We start from the raw sequence: 25094 nt of genomic DNA, 5'->3' as shown, positions 1-25094 counted from the left end.
ACTGGGGCAACGCATCTGGGTTCCAGCATCGCCAGCTGGTTCTCGGCAGTGTTCTTGTCACAGGTACTCCCTCATGCCAAGCCTGGTTTCAGCACCGTCAGCTGTTTCCGGGTTGTGTCAAGTTCACTGAGACGCCTATGCTTGCCCCGTCGTGGTGCGGTCGGGTTAGCCAACTCCAGGGTGCCTCCAGTTTAGGAGCTTCCTATGTGGGCTGCGTGAACTGGTAGTCAAGGCTGGTTCTGTAGTGCCAGTAGGCCCAGCTCCCCCTGTAGGACTGTTGGGGTTCGGTAACTGCGGCTGCCTCGCGGCCTAGCTGTTCTCTCCTCTCCTGTGGACCTTCGGGTCCACCACCTGGTTCCAGCACTGTCAGCTGGTTCCGGGCCGAGCCTCTGCCTTAGGTGCCTCCTCCTGGGTATCCGAGTTCCGCCAACGCCAGGCGGTCCTTGGTAGTGCTTTTAAGCGCGGGCACCTACAGCTTAGTAACCGGGTTCCAGCACCGTCAGCTGGTCCTCGGTGCCATTGGCTCTTGCACACTGGGGCAACGCATCCGGGTTCCAGCACCGCCAGCTGGTTCTCAGCAGTGTTCTTGTCACAGGTACTCCCTCGTGCCAAGCCTGGTTTCAGCACCGTCAGCTGTTTCCGGGTTGTGTCAAGCTCACTGAGACGCCTATGCTTGCCCCGTCGTGGTGCGGTCGGGTTAGCCAACTCCAGGGTGCCTCCAGTTTAGGAGCTTCCTATGTGGGCTGCGTGAACTGGTAGTCAAGGCTGGTTCTGTAGTGCCAGTAGGCCCAGCTCCCCCTGTAGGACTGTTGGGGTTCGGTAACTGCGGCTGCCTCGCGGCCTAGCTGTTCTCTCCTCTCCTGTGGGCCTTCGGGTCCACCTCCTGGTTCCAGCACCGTCAGCTGGTTCCAGGCCGAGCCTTTGGCTTAGGTGCCTCCTCCTGGGTATCCGAGTTCCGCCAACGCCAGGCGGTCCTTGGTAGTGCTTTTAAGCGCGGGCACCTACAGCTTAGTAACCGGGTTCCAGCACCGCCAGCTGGTCCTCGGTGCCACTGGCTCTTGCACACTGGGGCAACGCATCTGGGTTCCAGCACCGCCAGCTGGTTCTCGGCAGTGTTCTTGTCACAGGTACTCCCTCGTGCCAAGCCTGGTTTCAGCACCGTCAGCTGTTTCTGGGTTGTGTCAAGTTCACTGAGACGCCTATGCTTGCCCCGTCGTGGTGCGGTCGGGTTAGCCAACTCCAGGGTGCCTCCAGTTTAGGAGCTTCCTATGTGGGCTGCGTGAACTGGTAGTCAAGGCTGGTTCTGTAGTGCCAGTAGGCCCAGCTCCCCCTGTAGGACTGTTGGGTTCGGTAACTGCGGCTGCCTCGCGGCCTAGCTGTTCTCTCCTCTCCTGTGGGCCTTCGGGTCCACCTCCTGGTTCCAGCACCGTCAGCTGGTTCCAGGCCGAGCCTTTGGCTTAGGTGCCTCCTCCTGGGTATCCGAGTTCCGCCAACGCCAGGCGGTCCTTGGTAGTGCTTTTAAGCGCGGGCACCTAGAGCTTAGTAACCGGGTTCCAGCACCGCCAGCTGGTCCTCGGTGCCATTGGCTCTTGCACACTGGGGCAACGCATCTGGGTTCCAGCAACGCCAGCTGGTTCTCGGCAGTGTTTTTGACACAGGTACTCCCTCGTGCCAAGCCTGGTTTCAGCACCGTCAGTTGTTTCCGGGTTGTGTCCAGCTGACTGAGACGCCTATGCTTGCCCCGTCGTGGTGCGGTCGGGTTAGTCAACTCCAGGGTGCCTCCAGTTTAGGAGCTTCCTATGTGGGCTGCGTGAACTGGTAGTCAAGGCTGGTTCTGTAGTGCCAGTAGGCCCAGCTCCCCCTGTAGGACTGTTGGGGTTCGGTAACTGCGGCTGCCTCGCGGCCTAGCTGTTCTCTCCTCTCCTGTGGGCCTTCAGGTCCACCACCTGGTTCCAGCACCGTCAGCTGGTTCTCGGCAGTGTCTTTTGCTCTTGTACCTTCTGGTTCCGGGCAGAGCCTTTGGCTTAGGTGCCTCCTTCTGGGTATCCAAGTTCCACCAACGTCAGGTGGTCCTTGGTAGTGCTTTCAGGCACTGGTACCTCCTGCTTAGTAACCGGGTTCCAGTAACGTCAGCTGGTCCTCGGTAGTTCCATTGGCTCTTGGATCTTCGGCTACCCATCCGGGTTCCAGTACCGTCAGCTGGTTCTCGGTAGTTCCATTGGCTCTTGGACCTTCTGCTCCCCATCCTGGTTCCAGTACCGTCAGCTGGTTCCGGGCAGAGCCTTTGGCTTAGGTGCCTCCTTCTGGGTATCCGAGTTCCGCCAACGTCAGGCGGTCCTTGGTAGTGCTTTTTAGCACGGGTACCTCCTGCTTAGTAACCGGGTTCCAGTAACGTCAGCTGGTCCTCGGTAGTTCCATAGGCTCTTGAACCTTCGGGTAGCCATCCGAGTTCCAGTTCCATCAGCTGGTTCTTGGCATTTTCTCAGCCTTCTTGTACCTTCTGCTACATTTCCAAGTTGAAGACCCTAAAGTCGACGACCCGGAAGACCACCCCGATGACGACGACGACGACGACCCGGAAGACCACCCCGATGACGACGACGACGACGGCGGAGACGACGACGTCGGAGACGACGACGGCTGAGACGACGACGGCGGAGATGACGACACTGGAGACGACGACCCTGGAGACGACGACATGGAAGACCGAGAAGCAGAAGAACAAGAGGCTGCAGAACAAAGAGCAGAAGAACATTAAGCATAAGACTTAATATCAGAGCAAAAGATATTATCTAAATTATATGCAGAAGAAGACTAAGCAGTGTATGGGGGTGAGTCCGTTCCTCCTCGTGGTGCCCCTGGATAAAGCCTGATGCTGCAGGTCAAACTGAACGCGGACAAATGTAACTTTTGTGACTGGCAGAACAGAAGGTGTAATCTTCCAACTTTTATAGATAACAACTACGGGAATGCCTGTCACAAATGAGAATATGATGAAGAAGTAGAATAGGAAGAATAATAACAGTGGAATAAAAAGAATATGTAGAATAGGAAGAATAATAATAGTTGAATAAAATGAATATGAAGAATGTAATCAAAAAAAAAAAAAGGTAAAGGATGAAGAAGAAGATGAATAAGGTGAAGAAGAAGTTGATGTCAAAGATGCTGATGATGATGAAGATGAAAGTGTGGGAAAAGAAAAAAAAAAAGAAAAAAAAGAAGGGGAAGGGCGTGGAATAGTGAAACATCAATATCTGACAAAATAAAAAAAAAATTTACATAGTCAATATCTTTGTCACTCCGAACGTCTTAAAAAAAAACAAAAAACATGCTATTCTATTTGATTGGGATAAACCTCTATGACTTTAATGTCTCCGCCACCTCCCTAAATACATCCGGCATTATTCTTAGTTGTTTTCCTTCATGTAGAATGAACCTACAAGGCAAGAAAGGGTTTATTTTAATTCCGATATTTTGGTCCCATTGACTTGCATTGGGATCGGGTATCGGTATCGGCGATATCCGATATTTTTTTAATATCGGCCGATCCTATCCGATACCGATACTTTCCGATATCGGAAGGTATCGCTCAACACTATATATGAGTTATATTTATGTAGTATTTGTCAGGTTGGCATACTTGAGTAGTGAACAATGCATCAGGTTGGCATTTGAGTCATGTGGTGAACGTCAGGTTGGCATATGTATGTTTTGTAACTCAGAAGTAAATTTATTAGTCGACGGGTGAGAGGTAGACTGAAACATTCTTACATGCACTGTGACAGGGTATGCGACAGAGCAGGAAGAGACACCAGGCCGATAAACAATCAAACAAGATTTATTGGAACAGGGAACAGGGACAACACAAATGAAAGTAATTCTGTAGCGTCCGCAATGAGTCCACAATGAGTCCACACAAAGGGAGCAGATCTGGGGGGCGCCACCCGGCAATCCGACGCCAGGGAAATAGAAATAGTCCTTGAGTGAATTCAATGGATTCAGCAGATGAGGGCCACAACACAGTCCAACGTGGCAGCTTTTAACCCTCCACACACTGGCACCAGGATCTCGCCTCAGCATAAGATCCCAGCCCTTTGCAAGTCACCCCACAACTGAATCAGCCAACACATGAGTCTATTGTTCTGTGTCCTGGGATCCACCCTTCCATGGGGGAGGGCTCCCCCCACTGGTTGTTAACTCAAGCCTGATTACATGGCAGTCCAGGGACACAGGCCGGGGGAGGGACACACTGTTACATACACGGACCAGGTTTGTCAAGACAGGTGTTACACTAATAAATGGTCTCCTTTCATATCTCCTTTCTGTAATACACTTTGTACCATTTTTGCATCTTTCCTTTTTGCAGTATCAGGACTTAACCAGGGAAATGTTGCCCTGGTACAACACGTGCACTTTCAGTTCTGGAGGTACTGGGGCTCCCTCCTTCCTGACATCCAAATCTTAATCACTGCTTACTGCAACTGAAGGAAGGTCCCGGTCTGGCCTGCACATCGTGATAGTACCAAAGCATTGTATAATCTGTACAATGTGCTCGACCATCTTGTTGTACTACACCTTGGTTTTTCTCAAGGCATTGTACAGCTGGAGGACTTTATCAGAGACATCAACTCCCCCTATGTTCTTGTTGTACCCCAGTACACAGTGTGGTTTGATGATCTGTGTAGAGGTACTTCTTACAGTGCTGGTGGTGCTGCCATCACCATTTATGGTGGTCAAGAAAAAGACATCCCTCTCTTGTCCTTGACCACCATCATGTTGTTGCTACATTTGGACCGGCTCATGCGCTTTCTGAGCAGCTGGCCGATTAGCATCCTAGGGAGTCCTCTCTGATTTTTGCGGACACTACCACAGGCTGCGGTAGCTGGCGCAGGGAGGGACTTGAACAGTTTGGATGCTGGTATAAATGTTATCAACATAGAGATGAAAACTTTGATCCAGTAGTGGGTGAACCAAGTCCCACACAATTTTCCAACTCACTCTCAGGACAGGGGGGCATTCAGGGGGTTGATTCCGGGTGTCCTTCCCTTAATAAATCCTAAACCCTGAGGTACTCTCATACAGTTTGTACAGCATAATTCCATACCTGTCCCACTTATTGGGAAGGTACTGTCAGAATTTAAACCTCTCCTTAAAATGGATTTGGGAGAGGATTTCATCCACGCAGATGTTCCTTTGGGGGTTATACACCTCAGCAAACTTGTTGCTGAAGTGCTCAATGACCAGCCAAACTTCGAAAAGTGGGTCAAACTTGGGGTCATCTTGGCAGTACATTGTGCATTAGCACTGTAATGCAAGAATTTGTGGATGGGCTCAAATGCGGTACAATGAAGCGTTATACAAAACGTCAACAGTTTAATATTGCCAAATTTCTGGCTTCTTCACTATCCCCATATGAAGAGCCAGTCCCTAAAACTTCATGACATAATTTATGTGGCATCTACAAGGGTTCAGTTGGCAAATGTGTTTACAAATTGGACTGTGACACCATGAGATTTACATAATCCTCATGGAAAAAGACTGAAAAAGTCAATTTCTGTGAGTCCAGTGGTGTCAAATTGGATTCCTGATTGCGCAACAGAATCAGGATTCTGTGACTCATAATTTTCGGAAGGTGAGGCCCATATTGAGTCAGTAACAGTGGGCGCTGGTTCATTTTCTGCCCTGGGGCGTCTGTGTGGTGGTTTGGTATTACTAGAGGAAGAGGAGTCGTAAAAATAAAGAAAGGTGGGATCCTCTCCCTCTCTGTCAATGTAGGAGGCAAGGAAAGAGTATGCCTCCTTTGTTGAATAACGGGTTTGGGATGAGTGGGACAAGATTTTTTCACTAATGTAGTGTTTGTGTGTGTGTACCAAATTTTATTCAGGTGTGTTTATGAGTGATTGGTGTAAACTTTTTTTTATTTATAAAGAAAAAAAAGAAATGATTATAGAAAGAAAAATACAAAAATTTAGTCAAATGGAAAACAAACTTGCTAAACGGACGTCAGTAAAAACAAGCTACTGACCACTCGAAACTGACACGAAACCTGATTCAATTCACTAAAAAATACTGTAGCAGTTGACGCTTACTATGATATATTTTACGGTCCCTAATCTAGTTTATTTTTTTATTCTCTTTAAAAAAAAACTCCAGAGATTGATCACTGATGTGCATCAGTGATGAGTGCTCAACGGCTCTAAGACGCACGGAAGATTCTTTTTTACTGTGCTGACACTAACTCAATTCAGTAAAAATCAACTACTGTAGTAGTCGACGATTAGTGTGGTACATTCTATTGTCCCTAATCTAAATTATTTTTTGATTCTTTTAGAAAAAAAAAAAACCTCCAATAACCAAAGATTGATCATTGATGCATGTCAGTGATCAGGATCAGCGCTCAACGGCTGTAAGACGCACAGATGATTTCTGTTTCCAAACTGACACTAAGTCAATTCACTAAAAAATACTGTAGTAGTCAATGATTACTATGGTATATTTTACTGTCCTAATCTAAATTATTTTTTGATTCTCTTTAAGAACAACAAAACTCAAATAACAGGAGGTTAATCACTGCGTCAGTGATCAGCGCTCAACGGCTGTAGGATACAAGGATGTTTCTTTTTTCCTTGCAGACACAAACTCAATTCATTTAAAAATACTGTAGTAGACAAGGATTACTGCAGTATGATTTTACTGTTGCTAACTAATCTTATCCGCTAATCTAAATTATTTTTTACTTGTATTCTTTTTACACCAAAAAACAACCGGAGGCCTGTCAATGATGTTCGTCACTGACCAGTGATTAATGACAGTGGAACGTGCACACACATATGTAATGCAAAAAAAGGATGAAAAAATACAGAAGGAAAAAAAAGTCCTTGCCAAAAATGAGCACAGATGCTAATCAGTGGTGTACGTCTGATCAGCAGCTCAGTGGCTGAAGGACACAAACACGGAGATGGTGAATAGGTGGCTGTGTTGGGGAATAGTGTAAAAAAATTGAAAACAGTGAGAACTAATCAACGCTCAGCGGCTGCAAGATGCACATACAGACGTGGTGCAAAGTCTGTGGGGGGAGTGGATAGAGATAAAAAACAAAATTCCTGGAAACCTGTGAGCACAGACGTTGATCAGTGATTTTCGTCACTGATCAGCGCTCGGCGGCTGAAAAACGCATGAAAAATAATAACACCTGCCAAAAAACAAGAGATCTAATACTGATCTGCGTTCGGTGGCAGAATGGGAAGAGGGTGGAGAAGGGGTGAGGGGTGGGAAATGGGGGGGAAGGGGGGAGTAGAGAAAGATCAGGCAAGGATGTGATGTGATCACATCAGATGAGAGAGAAATTAAAGAAAAAGTTCTGACTTTTTTTGCGGTCGCCGTTATGCCATCAATAATGGCAATCGCAACACTGGGGTTGGTAAAAACGGACCCGAATATTGTTTTCTGGGGTCTCGGCTACCTATGACAGCCGAGACCCTGGAGAAATTCCGACTCTGGGTGGCTCTATATACTTTTTCCACAGCTCTGTTAAAAAACAGTGCTGCAGTTTAAGTACCCTTAATTGCAGCCCTGAAAAGGCGTATTGGCGGTCAGGGGGCACGAAGGTGCTGACCGAAACGCGCATCGGGGTGGACGGACGTACCCTCTGGACCCCTACTGCTGCTACCTGATAGGTAATTGTATGGAACTTTTCATTCAAACTACCCTGACTCTGTATATACCTTATACCTCAGCACTATGGCACTTTATTATATGTTACAACGACTATGCCATGGTACATATTAAACAGGTGTACACCATATGTCAGCATTACGATTTGTGAGATATACTCACTTCCCTATGACATTATACTGTCTAAAAGGTGTTAATATTATGCAGGAATGATTTACTTGGTGCTATTGCACTCAATTGGGAAGTGATTTCTCTTCTGCCTGTATTTTGGTCCATTGTGCTATTGTCTGTTCTTAGCGTTTTTAATGTGTTATTCACAGTTGATGCAAAATCCTTTTTTACTGCTTAATAATAAAGTTTATTTGTTCATAATTTTTGGACTGCTTCTGATCGTTATTTTTTCTCCTCTCTTATACTTATGGTACCTGACGATTAGTCCATATTTAGTCCTAATTGTTTCATTGGTGTGGCAATTCCCTATATGTTTCTATGATTTGGATATTTACATTTAAACCAATGTTATTCATTAGCTATCTTTATAGCATTGGATAAGAAAAATTTTAGAAAGTTATACCCTCCCATACACTAAGCTTCCTAGAGGCAGGAATGACACTTGAGGTTCCTCAGGAGTGGAAACATTTTTGAGGGGTTCCTCTACAGTAAAAGGTGAGAAAACAGTATAGAAAAAAGAAAGCTAGGGTTTCGTAACCAAACGTTTGTAATATTTGTGAGATGCCTTTAGGCATTCAGTATCTGTGTTACAAGGTCTGACGGTAATCTCCATACCAGCTACACTTTTGACAGTTCTAACATACAAAGCATTAAATTTTATTATGGTCATGCTTACCTCCATTTTTTATCTTTGGTAATTGTGCCTCCTTTAATTTGAAGTCTGATAATTTTGGGGCTCCCTCGAAGTGTTTCACAAGGGTCCAGGCACGAGACCGCATCATTCTGTGAAGGCTGAGAGTCAAAGAACCAATGAGAGTCTAGTAAGAGTTTTTACTGAGAAGTCTTTAATACTGATACGTGGATATAAAAGCGCATTGTTAATAATGTGGCATTCATCCCTCTAAATTACCTTGCCAACAAACCTATCCCTGATTACATTTCTACACAGTTGGTTGAACAATTTTTGTTTGGTTATTTGCTAATATTTGTTTTACGAGTGTGTGCCAGAGATATAACTTCTAGATATGCACAGCATAATAATCTGAGAGATAGAGCAATGACTTTGCAAATATCATGTATAGAAATTCTCACACTGACTTGACTTTTGGGAATATAGAGGAAGAGAGTAGTGTAAGGAAAGTAGGCGCTGGTTGCATTTATTAATATAGAACTTTACTTGTCCTGTTATTTGTTTTTAGGCACTAGCGCTTCAGTGCCTAGAGTGGCAGGTTACGGCAGCAGGTACCTGGACAGTTTTATGTTTTTATTTTTTGCTAATCTAAGTACACCCATAGTCACAGCCCAGTCAGCTCCACTGAGAAAGCATCTGAGACTGTTGTCACTGCCACATTTTTTCATGCAGGCGTCCCCTCCATCAACAATGAAGTGTAAGAAACTTAAATTCAATTTAAATTGTCTCTGTATTTGCCTTTTTGTGCTGGCAGTTGAACAGTCTTGTTGGTGAACATATTCTTTAGCTGCAGTTTACTATCCAATAATGTAATTAACTTACCTATACTTACAGATGTGTGAAAAAAGTGTTTGCCCCCTTTAGAAATAACTTTCTAACATTTTCCAGACTGATAGATCTCAATTACTTTTATTCTAATTTGTTTCAGAATTTCTTTGAAATCGTGGCATGATGTCCAGCTTTTGTGGAACTTTTGGTCTACTTCACTTTGTCAGGGAAGTCTTATTTAAGTGATTTCTTGATTGAGAACACGTGTGGCGGTAATCAGGGCTGGGTGTGGCTATGGATTTTTATCTCAGCTTCTCAAAGATGTGATAATCAACACTTAATTTAACCGCTTAACCCCCAAGGGTGGTTTGCATGTTAATGACCGGGCCAATTTTTACAATTCTGACCACTGTCCCTTTATGAGATTATAACTCTGGAATGCTTTCATGGATCCTGGTGATTTATAAACTATTTTCTTGTGATATATTGTTCTTCATGACAGTGGTAACATTTCCTTGATATAACTTGCATTTATTTGTTAAAAAAAATGGAAATTTGGTGAAAATTTTGAAAATTTCGCAAATTTCCAAATTTGAATTTTCATGCCCTTAAATGACAGAGATATGTCACATAAAATACTTAATAAGTAACATTTCTCACATGTCTACTTTAAATCAGCACAATTTTGGAACCAAATTTTTTTGTTAGGAAGTTATAAGGGTTAATAATTGACCAGCGATTTCTCATTTTTACAACACCATTTTGTTTTTTAGGGACCACATCACATTTGAAGCCACTTTGAGGGGTCTATATGATAGAAAATTCCCCAAAGTGACACCATTCTAAAAACTGCACCCCTCAAGGTGCTCAAACCACATTCACGAAGTTTATCAACATTTCAGGTGCTTCACAGGAATTTTTGGAATGTTTAAAAAAAAATGAACATTTAACTTTTTTTCACAAAAAAATTATTTCAGATCCAATTTGTTTTATTTTACCAAGGGTAACAGAAGAAATTGGACCCCAAAAGTTGTTGTACAATTTGTTCTGAGTACACATATACCCCATATTTGGTGGGAACCACTGTTTGGGCGCATGGCAGAGCTCGGAAGGGAAGGAGCGGCGTTTGACTTTTCAGTGCAAAATTGGCTGGAATTGAGATTGGACGCCTTGTCGCGTTTGGAGAGCTGTTATGGACCTGGTGGTTAGGAGCACCCAGAACGACCTGATGGTTAAACTCACACAGGACAAGCTCTGGGAAGTGGGAGCTCTGCTGACCGCAACCCCTAATCCTATCACACAACTAGAAATAGCCGTGGAGCGTACCTAACACGACCTAGACGCCTCTTCACAGCCTAAGAGCTAACTAGCCCTAAAGATAGAAAATAAAGCCTACCTTGCCTCAGAGAAATTCCCCAAAGGAAAAGGCAGCCCCCCACATATATTGACTGTGAGTTAAGATGAAAGTCACAAACACAGAAATGAAACAGGTTTCAGCAAAGGGAGGCCAGACTTACTAAACAGACTGAGGATAGGAAAGGTATCTTTGCAGTCAGCACAAAAAACTACAAAAGACCACGCAGAGTGTGCAAAAAGACCTCCGCACTGACTCACGGTGCTGAGGTGCCACTCTGCATCCCAGAGCTTCCAGCTAGCAAGGCAAAATCATGATAGCCAACTGGACAAGGAAACAATGAACAAATAATTAACTAGCAGGGACTTAGCTTCTGCTGGAGTAGACAGGTCACCAGAAAGATCCAAGAGCGAACTGAACCAGTACAAGAACATTGACAGCTGGCATGGAGTAACGATCTGAATGGAGTTAAATAGAACAGCCAGCCAAAGAATAAACTACGTCACCTGTGGAAGGAACCTCAGAAGCAGCAGCTCCACTCACAGCCACCAGAGGGAGTCCATGGGCAGAACTCGCCGAAGTACCATTCATGACCACAGGAGGGAGTTCGAAAACAGAATTCACAACAGAGAGCCTCTAATGTGCCATACACAATGGAAATCCCCCACAATTGACACCATTTTGGAAAGTACACCCTCTAAGGAACTTATCCAGATGTGTGATGAGCACTTTGACCCCCCAAGTGCTTCACAGAAGTTTAGAATGTATAGCCGTAAAAATAAAAAATCATATTTTTTCACAAACATTACCTTTGCCCCAATTTTATTTTCACAAGGGTAATAAAATAAATTGGACCACAAAAGTAGTTGTGCAATTTGTCCTGAGTACGCCGATACCCCATATTTTGGGGTAAACCCCTGTTTTGGCACATGGCAGAGCTCAGAAGGGAAGGAGCACCGTTTGACTGTTCAATGCAAATTGGCTAAAATTGAGATTGGACGCCATGTCGTGTTTGGAGAGCCCCTGATGTGCCTAAACAGTGGAAACCCCTAGATGTGAGACCATTTTGGAAAGTAGACTCCCTAAGGAACTTATCTAGATGTGTGGTGAGCACTTCAAAGCCCCAAGTGCTTCACAGAAGTTTATAATGTAGAGCCGTAAGAATAAAAAATCATATTATTTCACAAAAATTATCTTTTCGCCCCCAAATTTTTAGCTTCCCAGGGGTAACAGGAGAAATTGGACCCCAAAAGTAGTTGTGCAATTTGTCCTGAGTATGCTGATATGCCAAATGTGGAGCTAAACCACTCTTTGGGCGCATGGCAGAGCTCGGAAGGGAAGGAGTGCCGTTTGACTTTTCAATGCAAAACTGACTGGAATTGAGATGGGACATCATGTTGCGTTTGGAGAGCCCCTGATGTGCCTAAACAGAGGAAACTCTACAAAAGTGAAACCATTTTAGAAAGTAGACCCCCCTAAGGAACTTATCTACATAGTTACATAGTTACATAGTTATTAAGGTTGAAGGAAGACTATAAGTCCATCTAGTTCAACCCATAGCCTAACCTAACATGCCCTAACATGTTGATCCAGAGGAAGGCAAAATAAACCCATGTGGCAAAGAGTAAGCTCCACATTGGGGAAAAAAAGTCCTTCCCGATTCCACATACGGCAATCAGACTAGTTCCCTGGATCAACACCCTAACAAGGAATCTATATACCCTGTAACATTATACTTTTCCAGAAAGGTACCGAGTCCCCTCTTAAATTTAAGTAACAAATCGCTTATTACAACATCATACGGCAGAGAGTTCCATAGTCTCACTGCTCTTACAGTAAAGAATCCACGTCTGTTATTATGCTTAAACCTTCTTTCCTCCAGAAGTAGAGGATGCTCCCTTGTCCGTGTCTCAGGTCTATGATTAAAAAGATCATCAGAAAGGTCTTTGTACTGTCCCCTCATATATTTATACATTAAAATAAAATCACCCCTTAGTCTTCGTTTTTCCAAACTAAATAGCCCCAAGTGTAATAACCTATCTTGGTATTGCAGACCCCCAGTCCTCTAATAACCTTGGTCGCTCTTCTCTGCACCCGCTCCAGTTCAGCTATGTCTTTCTTATACCCCGGAGACCAGAACTGTACACAGTATTCTAAGTGGTCGAACTAGTGACTTGTATAGAGGTAAAATTATGTTCTCCTCATGAGTATCTATGCCTCTTTTAATGCATCCCATTATTTTATTTGCCTTTGTAGCAGCTGCCTGACACTGGCCACTGAACATGAGTTTGTCATCCACCCATACACCCAGGTCTTTTTCATTGACGGTTTTGCCCAGAGTTTTAGAATTAAGCACATAGTTATACATCTTATTACTTCTACCCAAGTGCATGACCTTACATTTATCCCCATTAAAGCTCATTTGCCATTTATCAGCCCAAGCTTCTAGTTTACATAAATCATCCTGTAATATAAACTTGTCCTCCCCTGTATTAATTAGCCTGCAGAGTTTAGTGTCATCTGCAAATATTGAAATTCTACTCTGAATGCCCCCTACAAGGTCATTAATAAATATGTTAAAAAGAAGAGGGCCCAATACTGACCCATGTGGTACCCCACTGCTAACCGCGACCGAGTCCGAGTGTGTTCCATTAATAACCATCCTTTGTTTCCTATCCCTGAGCCAGCTCTCAACCCACTTACACATATTTTCCCCTATCCCCATTATTCTCATTTTATGTATCAACCTTTTGTGTGGCACCGTATCAAAAGCTTTTGAAAAGTCCATATACACTACATCTACTGGGTTCCCTTGGTCCAGTCCGGAACTTACCTCTTTATAGAAGCTGATCAAATTAGTCTGACATGAACGGTCCCTAGTAAACCCGTGCTGATACTGGGTCATGAGGTTATTCCTCTTCAGATCCAGTATAGCATCCCTTAGAATGCCCTCCAGGATTTTACCCACAGTAGAGGTTAAGCTTACTGGCCTATAATTACCAAGTTCAGTTTTTGTCCCCTTTTTGAATATTGGCACCACATTTGCTATACGCCAGTCCTGTGGCACAGACCTTGTTATTATGGACTCTTTGAAGATTAAAAATAATTGTCTATCAATGACTGTACTTAATTCCTGCAGTACTCGGGGGTGTATCTCATCCGGGCCCGGAGATTTGTCAATTTTAGTGATTTGTAGATGCTGCCGTACTTCCTGCTGGGTTAAGCAGGTGACATTTAATGTGGAATTTTTGTTATCACTGATCATATTGTCTGCCATGGGATTTTCTGTTGTAAATACTGATGAAAAAAAGTCATTTAGCATATTGTCTTTTTCCTCATCCTCATCCACCATTTCACCCAGACTATTTTTAAGGGGGCCAACACTATAATTTTTTAGTTTCTTACTATTTACATAGTTAAAGAATATTTTGGGATTATTTTTACTCTCTCTGGCAATGAGTCTCTCTGTCTCAATCTTTGTTGCCTTGATTTGCCTTTTACAGACTTTATTTAATTTTCTGTATTTATTTAATGCCTCATCACTACCTACTTCCTTTAATTCTCTAAATGCTTTCTTTTTGTCACTTATTGCGCACCTTACAGCTCTATTTAGCCATATTGGTTTCCTCCTATTTCTGGTGTGTTTATTCCCATTTATACTGTGCACAGGTCCTATCCAGGATGCTAATAAACGTCTCCCATTTTCTTTGTGCATTTTTATGTCTCAGGATATCGTCCCAGTTAATTGCACCAAGATCCTCTCTCATCCGTTGGAAATTTGCCCTCCTGAAGTTTAGTGTCCATGTAACCCCTCTACTACACATCTTATTAAAGGATACATGAAAACTTATTATTTTATGTTCACTATTCCCCAAGTGACCCCCAACCCTTATATTTGATATGCGGTCTGGCCTGTTGGTTAATATTAGGTCTAGCAGTGCCCCCCTTCTTGTTGGGTCCTGAAACAGTTGTAAAAGGTAATTGTCTCTCATAGTTGTCAAAAACCGATTACCTTTGCTGGAACTGCAGGATTCTGTTCCCCAATGTATTTCAGGGTAGTTGAAGTTCCCCATAATAATGACTTCTCCTTGAGTTGCAGCTTCATCTATTTGCTCTACGAGGATATTCTCCATTGCTTCCATTATTTTTGGAGATTTATAACAAACCCCTATCAGTAATTTATTATTTTTTCCCCCTCCCCTTATCTCCACCCACAGGGACTCTACATTTTCATTAAATTCACCTATATTATCACGCTGAATGGGTTTTAAGGACGATTTTACATACAGACACACCCCTCCCCCTCGCTTATCCATTCGGCCATTTCTGAACAGACTATAACCCTGTAAGTTAACAGCCCAGTCATGGCTCTTATCCAGCCACGTTTCAGATATCCCCACCATGTCATAATTATGCTCCAACAACATTAATTCTAATTCGTCAATTTTGTTGGCGAGGCTTCTAGCATTAGTAAACATACATTTTATGTATCTCTCTGCACCTCTATTCTTTCTTAAATTATTAACTGTTCTAACCCAACCCCCCATGCCACCGCCACCCCCATATTCCTTATTTGTGCCCAGGTCTCTATCTGCACTATCTTCCCATCCTATAAATTGAATACCATCCCTCCCAATTCCTAGTTTAAACACTCCTCCAACCTTCTAACCATTTTCTCCCCCAACACAGCTGCACCCTCCCCATTGAGGTGCAGCCCGTCCCTAGTGTAGAGCCTGTAGCCAACTGAGAAGTCAGCCCAGTTCTGCAGGAACCCAAACCCCTCCTTCCTACACCAATTCTTGAGCCACTTATTAACCTCCATAATCTCCCGTTGCCTCTCTGGCGTGGCATGTGGTACAGGCAGTATTTTGGAAAATACCACGTTGGAGGTCCTTGCTTTCAGCTTGCAGCCTAATTCCCTGAAATCATCTTTAAGGACCTTCCACCTACCTCTAACTTTGTCATTTGTGCCAATGTGCACCATGACTGCTGGGTCCTCACCAGCCCCTCCCAGTAATCTGTCCACCCGATCAGCGATGTGTCGAGCGCCAGGTAGGCAGCACACCGTTCGACGATCCCTGTCTTTGTGACAGACTGCCCTATCTGTTCCACTAATAATTGAATCCCCCACTACCAGCACCTGTCTGGCCTGCCCTGCTCTCCTATTTCCCTCCTTACTGGAGCAGTCACTCCTCCGGCTTTCAGAGGACATGCCTGGCTGCAGCAGTGCTACCCCTGTACTGGCACCCCCCTCATCTGCCAACTTAGCAAACTTATTGGGGTGTGCCAGATCAGGACTAGCCTCCCTGGCACGCTTCCCTCTACCCCGCTTCCTAACTGTCACCCAGCTTGCTACTTCACTGTCCTACCATCCCCCCTCATCTATCCCATTGAGCTTCTGCTCAGTGAGCAGAAGACTCCTCTCCATATTGTCTATGAATCTCAGTGTTACCAGCTGCACATTTAGATCCAGAATCTGGGCTTCCAAATGCACAACGTGCTCACATCTCGCACAGCAGTATGCACCCTCGACCGACTGATCAAGGACTGCATACATGTGGCAAGATGTGCACTGGATGACATTAACAATAGTGGAGCACATTTCCTAATGGGGATTGCACCAGACAAAAGCTTTAAATAAAAATAAATACAAAGTATTAATAAAATACAGACAGCAATTCCTCCCTTGGAAACTCCCTGAATCCAAAGTCACTGAATCACAAGTCACATTTACCGCCGTTCACACTTACGCTCAGCTCACACTCAGCTCGCTCATACTCGCTAAGCTGGAGATTTAAAGATTTTTTTTTTCTTTTTCCCCTCAGCTGCAATCCACCTTGCTGCTCAAAGCACTTCCAAAAAGGACTTGAGTCCCATCCAGCTGCCCCTTATAAACCCTTAATTATGAGCCCCCACCCTAAGTTAACCCCTTGTGAATATAGCTACTCCCAATTCAGCAACTCACACCAATTCGCACAGGTATTTGTTAAAGGCTTTCCAAATACCTCCTCACTGAATCACAAGTCACACTTACCGCCGTTCACACTTACGCTCAGTTCACACTCAGCTCGCTCACACTCGCTAAGCTGGAGATTTAAAGATTTTTTTTTTCTGTTTCCCCTCAGCTGCAATCCACCTTGCTGCTCAAAGGACTTCCAAAATTTAGATGTGTGGTGAGCACTTTGAACCCCCAAGTGTTTCACAGAAGTTTACAATGTAGAGACGTAAAAAATAAAAATCATATTTTTTTCACAAAAATGATATTTTGCCCCCAATTTTTTATTTTTCCAAGGGTAACAGGAGAAATTGGACCCAGAGAGTTGTTGTCCAATTTTTCCTGAGCACGCTGAAACCCAATATGTGGTGGGGGGGGGAACCACAGTTCGGGGTCATAGCAGAGCTTGGAAGGGAAGGCGCGCCGTTTGGAATGCAAACTTAGATGAAATGGTCTATGGCATCACGTTGCATTTGCAGAGCTCCTAATGTGCCTAAACAATAGAAACCCCCAACAAGTGTCCCCATATTGCAAACTAGACCCCCCAAGGAACTTATCAAGATGTGTTGTGAGAACTTTGAACTGCCAAGTGTTCCACTACAGTTTATAAGGCAGAGCCGTGAAAATAAAAAATCATTTTTTTTCCCCACAAAAATGAATTTTAGCCCCCCAATTTTTCTTTTCCCAAGGGTAACAGGAGAAATTGGACTGCAAAGGTTGTTTTCCAATTTGTCCTGAGTTCGCTGATACCCTATATGTGGGGGTAATCTACTGTTTGGTCACATGGCAGAGCTCGGAAGGAGCATTGTTTTACTTTTTCAACGCAGAATTGGCTGGAATTGAGATTGGACGCCATGTCGCGTTTGGAGAGCCCCTGATGTGCCTAAACAGTGGAAACCCTCCTAATTCTAACTCCAACCCTAACTGGAACATACCCCTAGCCCTAATCCCAACTCTAACCACACCCCTAACCCAAACACATCCCTAACCCTAATCCCAACCTTAACCATAAGCCTAATCACACCCCTAACCCTGACACACCCCTAACTATAATCCCAACCCTAATCCCAACCGTAAACATAATCCAAACCCTAACACCCATCTTTAGCTCCAACCCTGTTGTGAATTCTGCTCTTGGGCTCCCTCCGGTGGTTGTTGATGGTAATGCAGTTATTCGTGAGCAGCAGTCTTGGACAGGTGTTTCTGCTAATTGCAATTCGGACTGAGGTATTTAGCTGTGCAGGATTCATTAGTCCTTGCCAGTAATCAATGTTCCTTTGGAGGTGTTGGTCCTCTGCCTGGCCTCTCCTGCTTGCTGCCATCTCAGCAAAGATAAGTGCTTGTTTCACTTTTTTTGACACATGGCTTTGTGTTTACTTTTTGTGCTGATCTTGTTTCTATTTTTGTTCCTGCTAGACTGTGCCTGATGTTTTTCTCAGTCTAGCTGGAGTCGCAGATATACCCTCCACATCTTTAGTTAGGTGGTGGAGTTTTTGTATTTTTCTGCTGTGGATTTTTTGTAGTGTTTTATGCTGACCGCATAGTATCTTGTACTTTCCGTTCCTATCTAGGTAGAAGTGGCCTCCTTTGCTTATCCCTGTTTTCAGTCTGTGTGTGTCTTTTCCTCTCCTACTCACAGTCATTATTTGTGGGGGGCTATCTATCCTTTGGGGATTTTCTCTGAGGCAAGAGAGTTTTCCTATTTCCATCTTTAGGGGTATTTAGTTCTTTGGCTGTGTCGAGGTGTCTAGGTCTGGTTAGGCACACCCCACGGCTACTTCTATTTGCGGTGATAGGATCAGGGTTTGCGGTCAGTAAAGTTACCACTGCTCCAGCAAAGGTAATTTTATGCTGCTCCAAGGCCACCTGATCATAACACAACCCTAACCCTAACTTAAGCCGCAACCCTAACTTTAGCCCCAACACTAACTTTAACTTTAGCCCCCCCAACCCTAACCCTAAGGCTTCTTTTACACAAACTGGGTTTTTGCAGCCCGTTATTGCGGGCCTTTTTTGCGGGCTGTATCGCCGCAATTTTCACAGTCTGCCACAATAACGGACCGCAAAAATTGTGCAGATCACCGTTTTTCAGGTTTCCAATACTATGGAAATAGTATTGGAAAAAAAAGATGTTCCCAAAATCGGAAGTCACGGTGCACTGCAAAAACAAGCTTCCGTTGTTTTTGCAGTTCCATTGATTTTCAATGGGGGCCATGTTCGCAAGCCCGGAAAAGAGTGAGCAGGCTCGATCTTTTTTCACGGCTGTAAATACGGCCCATATGGCCATACAGCACACGGCGCCCTGTGAAATTATTGCTGCCTGTTTTTGTGGCCCCATAGAAATTTATTGGGGCCGCAAAACAACCGGATGTGTAAAAGAAGCCTTACCCTAATGGGAAAATAGAAATAAATATTTTTTTTATTTTATTATTTTTCCCTAACTAAGGGGGTGATGAAGGGAGGTTTGACTTACTATTGCTAGCTGGTTCTTATAGCGGGTTTTTGTTTGGCAGCTGTCACACACTAAATGATGCATTTTACTGAAAAAATAGTTTTTTGCATCACCACATTTTGAGACCTATAATTTTTCCATATTTTGGCCCACAGAGTCATGTGAGGTCTTGTTTTTGCGGGACAAGTTGTCATTTTTATTAGTACCATTTTCAGCCACGTGACATTTTTTGATCGCTTTTTCATACAATTTTTGTGAGCCACAATAAAAAAAACAGCAAGTCATGAATTTTTTTTGGGTGGGGCATTTATACCGTTCTGCGTGTGGTAAAATTGATAAAGCAGTTTAATTCTTCGGGTCAGTATGATTACAGCGATACCTCATTTATATCTTTTTTTATGCTTTGGCGATTTTATACAATAACAACTATTTTATATAAAAAATAATTATCTTTGCATCGATTTATTCTGAGAGATATAACTTTTTTATTTTTTTGCAGATTACGCTTTATGGCGCCTCCTTTTCTGCAAGACAAGATGACGTTTTCAGCGGTACCATGTTTATTTATATCCGTCTTTTTGATTGCGTGTTATTACACTTTATGTTTGTCGGTATGATGATAAAGCATTGTTTTTTGCCTTCGTTTTTATTTTTATTTTTTACGGTGTTGACTGAGGGGATTAACTAGTGGGACAGTTTTATAGGTCGGGTCGTTACGGACGGAGCGATACTACATATGTGTACATTTATTGTATTTTTATTTACATAAAAAAATGTATTTTTTTGGAGAAATATATATATTTTTTCTTTAGTTAGGAATTTTAAAAAAAATGTTTTTACACATTATTTTTTTTTTTACTTTGTTACATTTTCCCAGTGTGGCACATAACTATATTGTGTCAGATCACTGATCTGACACTTTGTAGAGCACTGTGCAAGGCACTGACAAACCACCTCCCTGCAGGACCCGGGAGGACCCCGCAGCCATCTTGGATCCAGGGGCCTACAGGGAGGAGACCATCGGAACAAAGCAATCAGATCGTGTTGTTCTGAGGGTCTCAGGGAAGCATGCAGGGAGCCCCCTCCCTGCGCGATGCTTCACTTTGCCACCCAAACGCTGTGATCTTGTTTGATCGCAGTGTTCTGGGGGTTAAAGTGTCGGGAGCCAGTCACCACTCCTGGCACATAGTGCTGGGTGTCAGCTGTGATAATCAGCTGATACCCTGCCGCGATCAGTGGCATTCCCCCCCCCTCCCCGTGAGCGTGGCTGATCGTGTATGACTTACTATCCCGGGCATGGGAATTAGGTCCCAGGTCACATGGACAGGATAGTACGTCCGATGGCAGAAAGGGGTTGAGTTTTAAGGATGGGTGGGCAATCACTTTTCATGCAGGGCCCTGTAGGTTAGCATTTCTTTTTCCCTTAATAATAAAGACCTTCATTTGAAAGCTGCATTTTGTATTTACTTGTGTTATCTTTGTCTAATATTTAAATTTATTTGGTGATCTAAAATATTTAAGCGTGACAAACATGAAAAAGAATAGGAAATCAGGAAGGGGCAAACACTTTTCACACAACTGTAGTTGTTTTGTATATTTTGCTGTAATTTTGGAATGGATGCTAGGATGGGAGGGGATCTAGGCATAGGGGTTGGTTTTGTAGGATTGTCATGGAAGTACACCAAGTTCGTGGAGGTCTCAGAAGTCATCTGTTAGAGTTTGATGCAAATTTTAAGATTCTTGTTGAGCTCAATTTGTTGCAAATCCAAGCTTGGTCTGTAGAGAGAATTGACTTGTTGCACATTTAAAATCTGCATTGAATGTCTATTTATGTGTGGATGATATTTTCTCAAGTCTCATCCACTACCGTGCTTTTTGTGGATTTTTCCACCCCAAATCCAGACAGAAAATCACAGCATGGTGTGTTAGGTATCGAGTTCCCACCTCTGCACAGGGGGAATCTCGAACCATCTCTGCTGCGGTCTCGCATTCTTCTCCAGCCGCAGTGGAGTCTGCTCAGCGGAGACATCGTTCCCAGTGTCTTGCTCAGTCTTTCTCTGTGCATAGGGTTACTGCTGCTTTTCCTGCTTCTGCCATTGAAGCCAGTGCTGGGCAGCGGCGAGCAGATGCTTTTGGGACTAAGTCCTGCTTTTTCCCTTCTGAGCATGCCCAGGGTGAGATCTCCCGTTGGAGATCGAGGGTCACATGCTCAGATGCTGCAGCGGTTCCCATTGGTCCTCCAGGAAGGTCTTGAAGGTGCTAAACTTCTGTGGCAGCTTCCCATTGGCCCTTTATTGGAAAGTCCTGAACGTGCTGCAGCTATATAAGCTTCGCATGACTGCACGGCCATGCGCTAGTGTACATTTGTAAACATATGTGTGTTGTGAGTGAAAGTCGTTCTTTAAAATCCCCTCCCTATTGTATGACTGCTCGCGGAAGGTGGATGATTGCTATCTAGCGCCCGACTTAGCCATCAGCACGTAACACACAATACAGCGTCTAACTGCTGTGACCGCCAGTGCAGCGCCGTGCGCTTTCACAGCGCTTTCCTGACCCAAGTCTGGGTGGTTAGTGGCGTCCGCCAGTACGGCACCGAACGCACTCTCGTGCATCATTATTATTATTATTTCTGTCACTCTGACACCCCAGTTGCGGTGTCGAGCGAATGAGGTCTATATGAACTCAAATCCTGTGTCTTGGGATCGAGTTCCGAGACTCCTTGCTTGCGCTCTTGGTGCGGTACCGCGGCCCTGTGACGCAACAGGGTTCGCTTCCTTCACACAGGGTGAAGTTAACCCGTGTGTGTATTCACATTGTACCGCCATATAGTCCGTCATTACTTGGCAGCAGGTTCCATCTCTGCACGGTGGACCCCGGGCTGCAAACGCACCTTACTCTATCTGTCTTATAATTTGGTGTGTTCTGCTAGATCCAAGAAAAGAAAGGAATGTCCAGCTTCACCGAGTCCATAAAAAAGCGTTTTCTTTATTAACAAACTTTAAACATGGAGGATACAGACTTCAGCACAACCATATGGGTAAGAATCTCAACGCGTTTCTGGAGACTAGGCTCCCTTAATCATGGACATTCCTTTCTTTTCTTGGATCTTGTACGCCTGGACACAGCGAGTCCGTGCTCCCGAGGTTTGGTTGCAGTATCACGGGTGAGCTGGTTTATGTTCCTTCTTACAAAGTGTTCTGCTAGCCCTAACATTACACTAGCGCCAGGGTCTGGCTAGTAATGACGGACATACAGCAATCCTTGCGGTATATCCAGCAGCTGGAGGGTAGGTTGGCGGCTCTCGAGAGCCTAACCTCAGCTGTGGATGTTACCGCAGTTGCTGTACAGGCTGCTAGGGTGGCTGCAGCAACCTTGTCCACTGCCACCCCTGTTCCGACATTATCTCGCCTCCCGCTGCCAGAAAAATTTTCTGGAGATAGCAAATCTTGTAGGGGATTCGTGAGTCAGTGCTCTATTCACCTCGATCTCCTGGCTGCACGTTTTCCCACAGAGCGGGCTAAGGTGGGATTTATTGTGTCTCTCTTGTCGGACATTGGAATGGGCTACGCCGTTGTGGGAGCGTGGCGATCATGTGGTGCAAAGTGCTCCGCTGTTCCTGAGCACTCTGAAACAGGTCTTTTTAGGACCTCAAGTCACCCATGATACTGCGCTCCAACTGCTGGCATTAACTCAGGGTGAGTCCTTGGTCAGCCATTTTGCCGTCCACTTCCACACTTTACCTTCTGAGCTGGACTGGTCGGATAAAGCCCTTATCCCCATATTTTGGAAGGGGCTGGCTGATCACGTGAAGGACGCTCTGGCCACTAGGGAGATTCCTGCCACACTGGAGGAGTTAATAACTGTCTCTACTCGTATTGACCTCCGTTTTAACGAGCGGAGGTTAGAACGAGCCCAGTGTAGGCAGAGGTTTCGGCTGGCTCCTACCTTCGCCAAACCTCTGGAATCTCGGGTCCTGGTTCCTGAGTCCCATGAGGCCATGGAAGTGTCACGAGCGGGATCTAAGTCCCGGACCGCTTGTGCACTCAAGGTCTGTCATGTTTGCCAGCAGTCAGGACATCTTGCCACCAGATGTCCCCAGCGGTCGAGGAAATGTCAGCGTCTTGTGGTAGTGGGTGGAGGTACTCTAGACACGGCGACGTTTGCCTTCAAATTGTCCTTTAAGGGGACAATTATTATAGGCTCATCCTCCCACTCGGTAGAGCTCTGCGTGGATTCTGGGGCGGAGGGCAATTTTATGTCTTCTGCCTTCGCCCAACGTCACGCAATACCCCTGGTTATACTAGCACAACCAGTAATGGTACGAGTAGTGAATGGCTCTGCCCTCACAGATAACACACCAGACCATCCCTTTTACTCTGTCCATGTCGCCATCCCATCAGGAGATTATATCTCTGCTCGTCATTCCTGAGGGAATTGATGAGGTCCTGTTGGGAATACCTTGGCTACTGTATCACTCTCCTCATATCGAGTGGTCCTCAGGCAGAATTCTGGGATGGGGTGAATCTTGTGGGTGTAGGTGTCAGAGGGAGTGCGTTCAGGTTGCTACTGCAGAGGTACCCGCAGATCTATCCTCTCTCCTCAAGCAATATTGGTCTTATGCAGACGTGTTCTCCAAAAAGGCGGCAGAGACCCTTCTGCCCCATTGCCTCTATGATTGTCCTATTGATCTCTTGCCTGGTGCTGAGCCTCCCCGGGGTCGAGTTTATCTGTTATCTCTCCCGGAGATGGAGGCAATGTCACAGTACATCCAGGAAAATCTGGCAAGAGGATTCATTAGGAAGACAGTGTCACCTGCTGGGGCAGGGTTCTTCTTCGTGCAGAAGAAGAATGGGGAATTGCGTCCATGCATAGACTACAGGGGTCTTAACGCCATCACCGTTAAGAATAAATATCCTTTGCCCTTGATATCTGAGCTCTATGGTAGGCTTCAGGGAGCAAGTGTATTTACTAAATTAGATCTGCGGGGTGCTTACAAACTGATTCGCATCCGTGAGGGGGACGAATGGAAGACAGCTTTTAACACCAGGGATGGGCACTATGAATATCTGGTGATGCCCTTCGGGCTCTGTAATGCCCCAGCCGTTTTCCAAGACTTTGTGAACGACATCTTCCAGGATATGCTCTCCACCTCGGTTGTAGTCTATCTGGATGATATTCTCATCTACTCTCCAGATATTGACTCCCACCGGAGAGATGTTTGCAAAGTCTTTGACCTCCTACGGGCAAACTCCCTCTATGCCCAGTTTTGAGAAGTGTATGTTCGAGCAGGAGTCCTTACCTTTCCTAGGCTATATCATCTCTGCCCAGGATCCTGCCAAACTACAGGCTGTGATGGACTGGCAGGAACCCCATTCTCTTAAAGCGGTGCAGCGCTTTATGGGGTTCATTAATTATTATCGCCAGTTCATTCCGCACTTCTCAACTTTGGTAGCTCCCTTGGATGCCCTCACCAAGAAGGGGGCAAATCCCAAATTGTGGTCTGAGGAGGTCTCCAAGGCCTTTAGCTCCATAAAGTCACACTTCGCTAGCGCTCCCATCCTACATCGCCCCGATGTAGATAAGCCATTTATCATGGAAGTGGATGCCTCATCTGTTGGTGCTGGAGCAGTCCTCTTCCAAAAGGATGCTCAAGGTCGGAAGCATCATTGGTTCTTCTTTTCTAAGACCTTCTCACCAGAGGTTCTCTCTTGGGCACACTTGTCCAGGGTGGGTGGACATTTTGGTTCCAAAAGGACATCTAAGTTACTGACGAGGACATACTGGTGGCCGCATATGGCTCGTGATGTCACAGAATATGTTCGGGCGTGTGTCTCTTGCGCCAAGAACAAGTCCCCTCAGCAACGGCCAGCTGGTTTGCTTTACCCTCTGCCGGTGGCGGACAGGCCCTGGGAGATGGTCGGGATGGACTTTGTAGTGGGCTTACCCAAGTCTCGTAACTGCACCATTATCTGGGTGATCACCGACCATT

General features: G+C 44.9%; 1 protein-coding gene across 2 annotated transcripts in view; it reads right to left on the bottom strand.

Annotated features, from left to right (window-relative positions):
* The window catches only part of LOC138676828 (prostaglandin reductase 1-like), a 142140-nt gene that overhangs the window by 91782 nt on the left and 25264 nt on the right, over positions 1–25094 (bottom strand). For both annotated transcript variants that reach the window (XM_069766484.1, XM_069766491.1), the window contains exon 2: positions 8522–8637. In XM_069766484.1, coding sequence (XP_069622585.1) covers positions 8522–8637 — 116 coding nt within the window. The remainder of the gene's footprint in view (positions 1–8521; positions 8638–25094) is intronic.

Source organism: Ranitomeya imitator, chromosome 1 (genome assembly GCF_032444005.1).
Source record: "Ranitomeya imitator isolate aRanImi1 chromosome 1, aRanImi1.pri, whole genome shotgun sequence".
NCBI lineage: Eukaryota > Metazoa > Chordata > Amphibia > Anura > Dendrobatidae > Ranitomeya > Ranitomeya imitator.
Note: the sequence above shows the minus strand (reverse complement) of the source record. Positions and strands in the feature narration are given on the sequence as shown.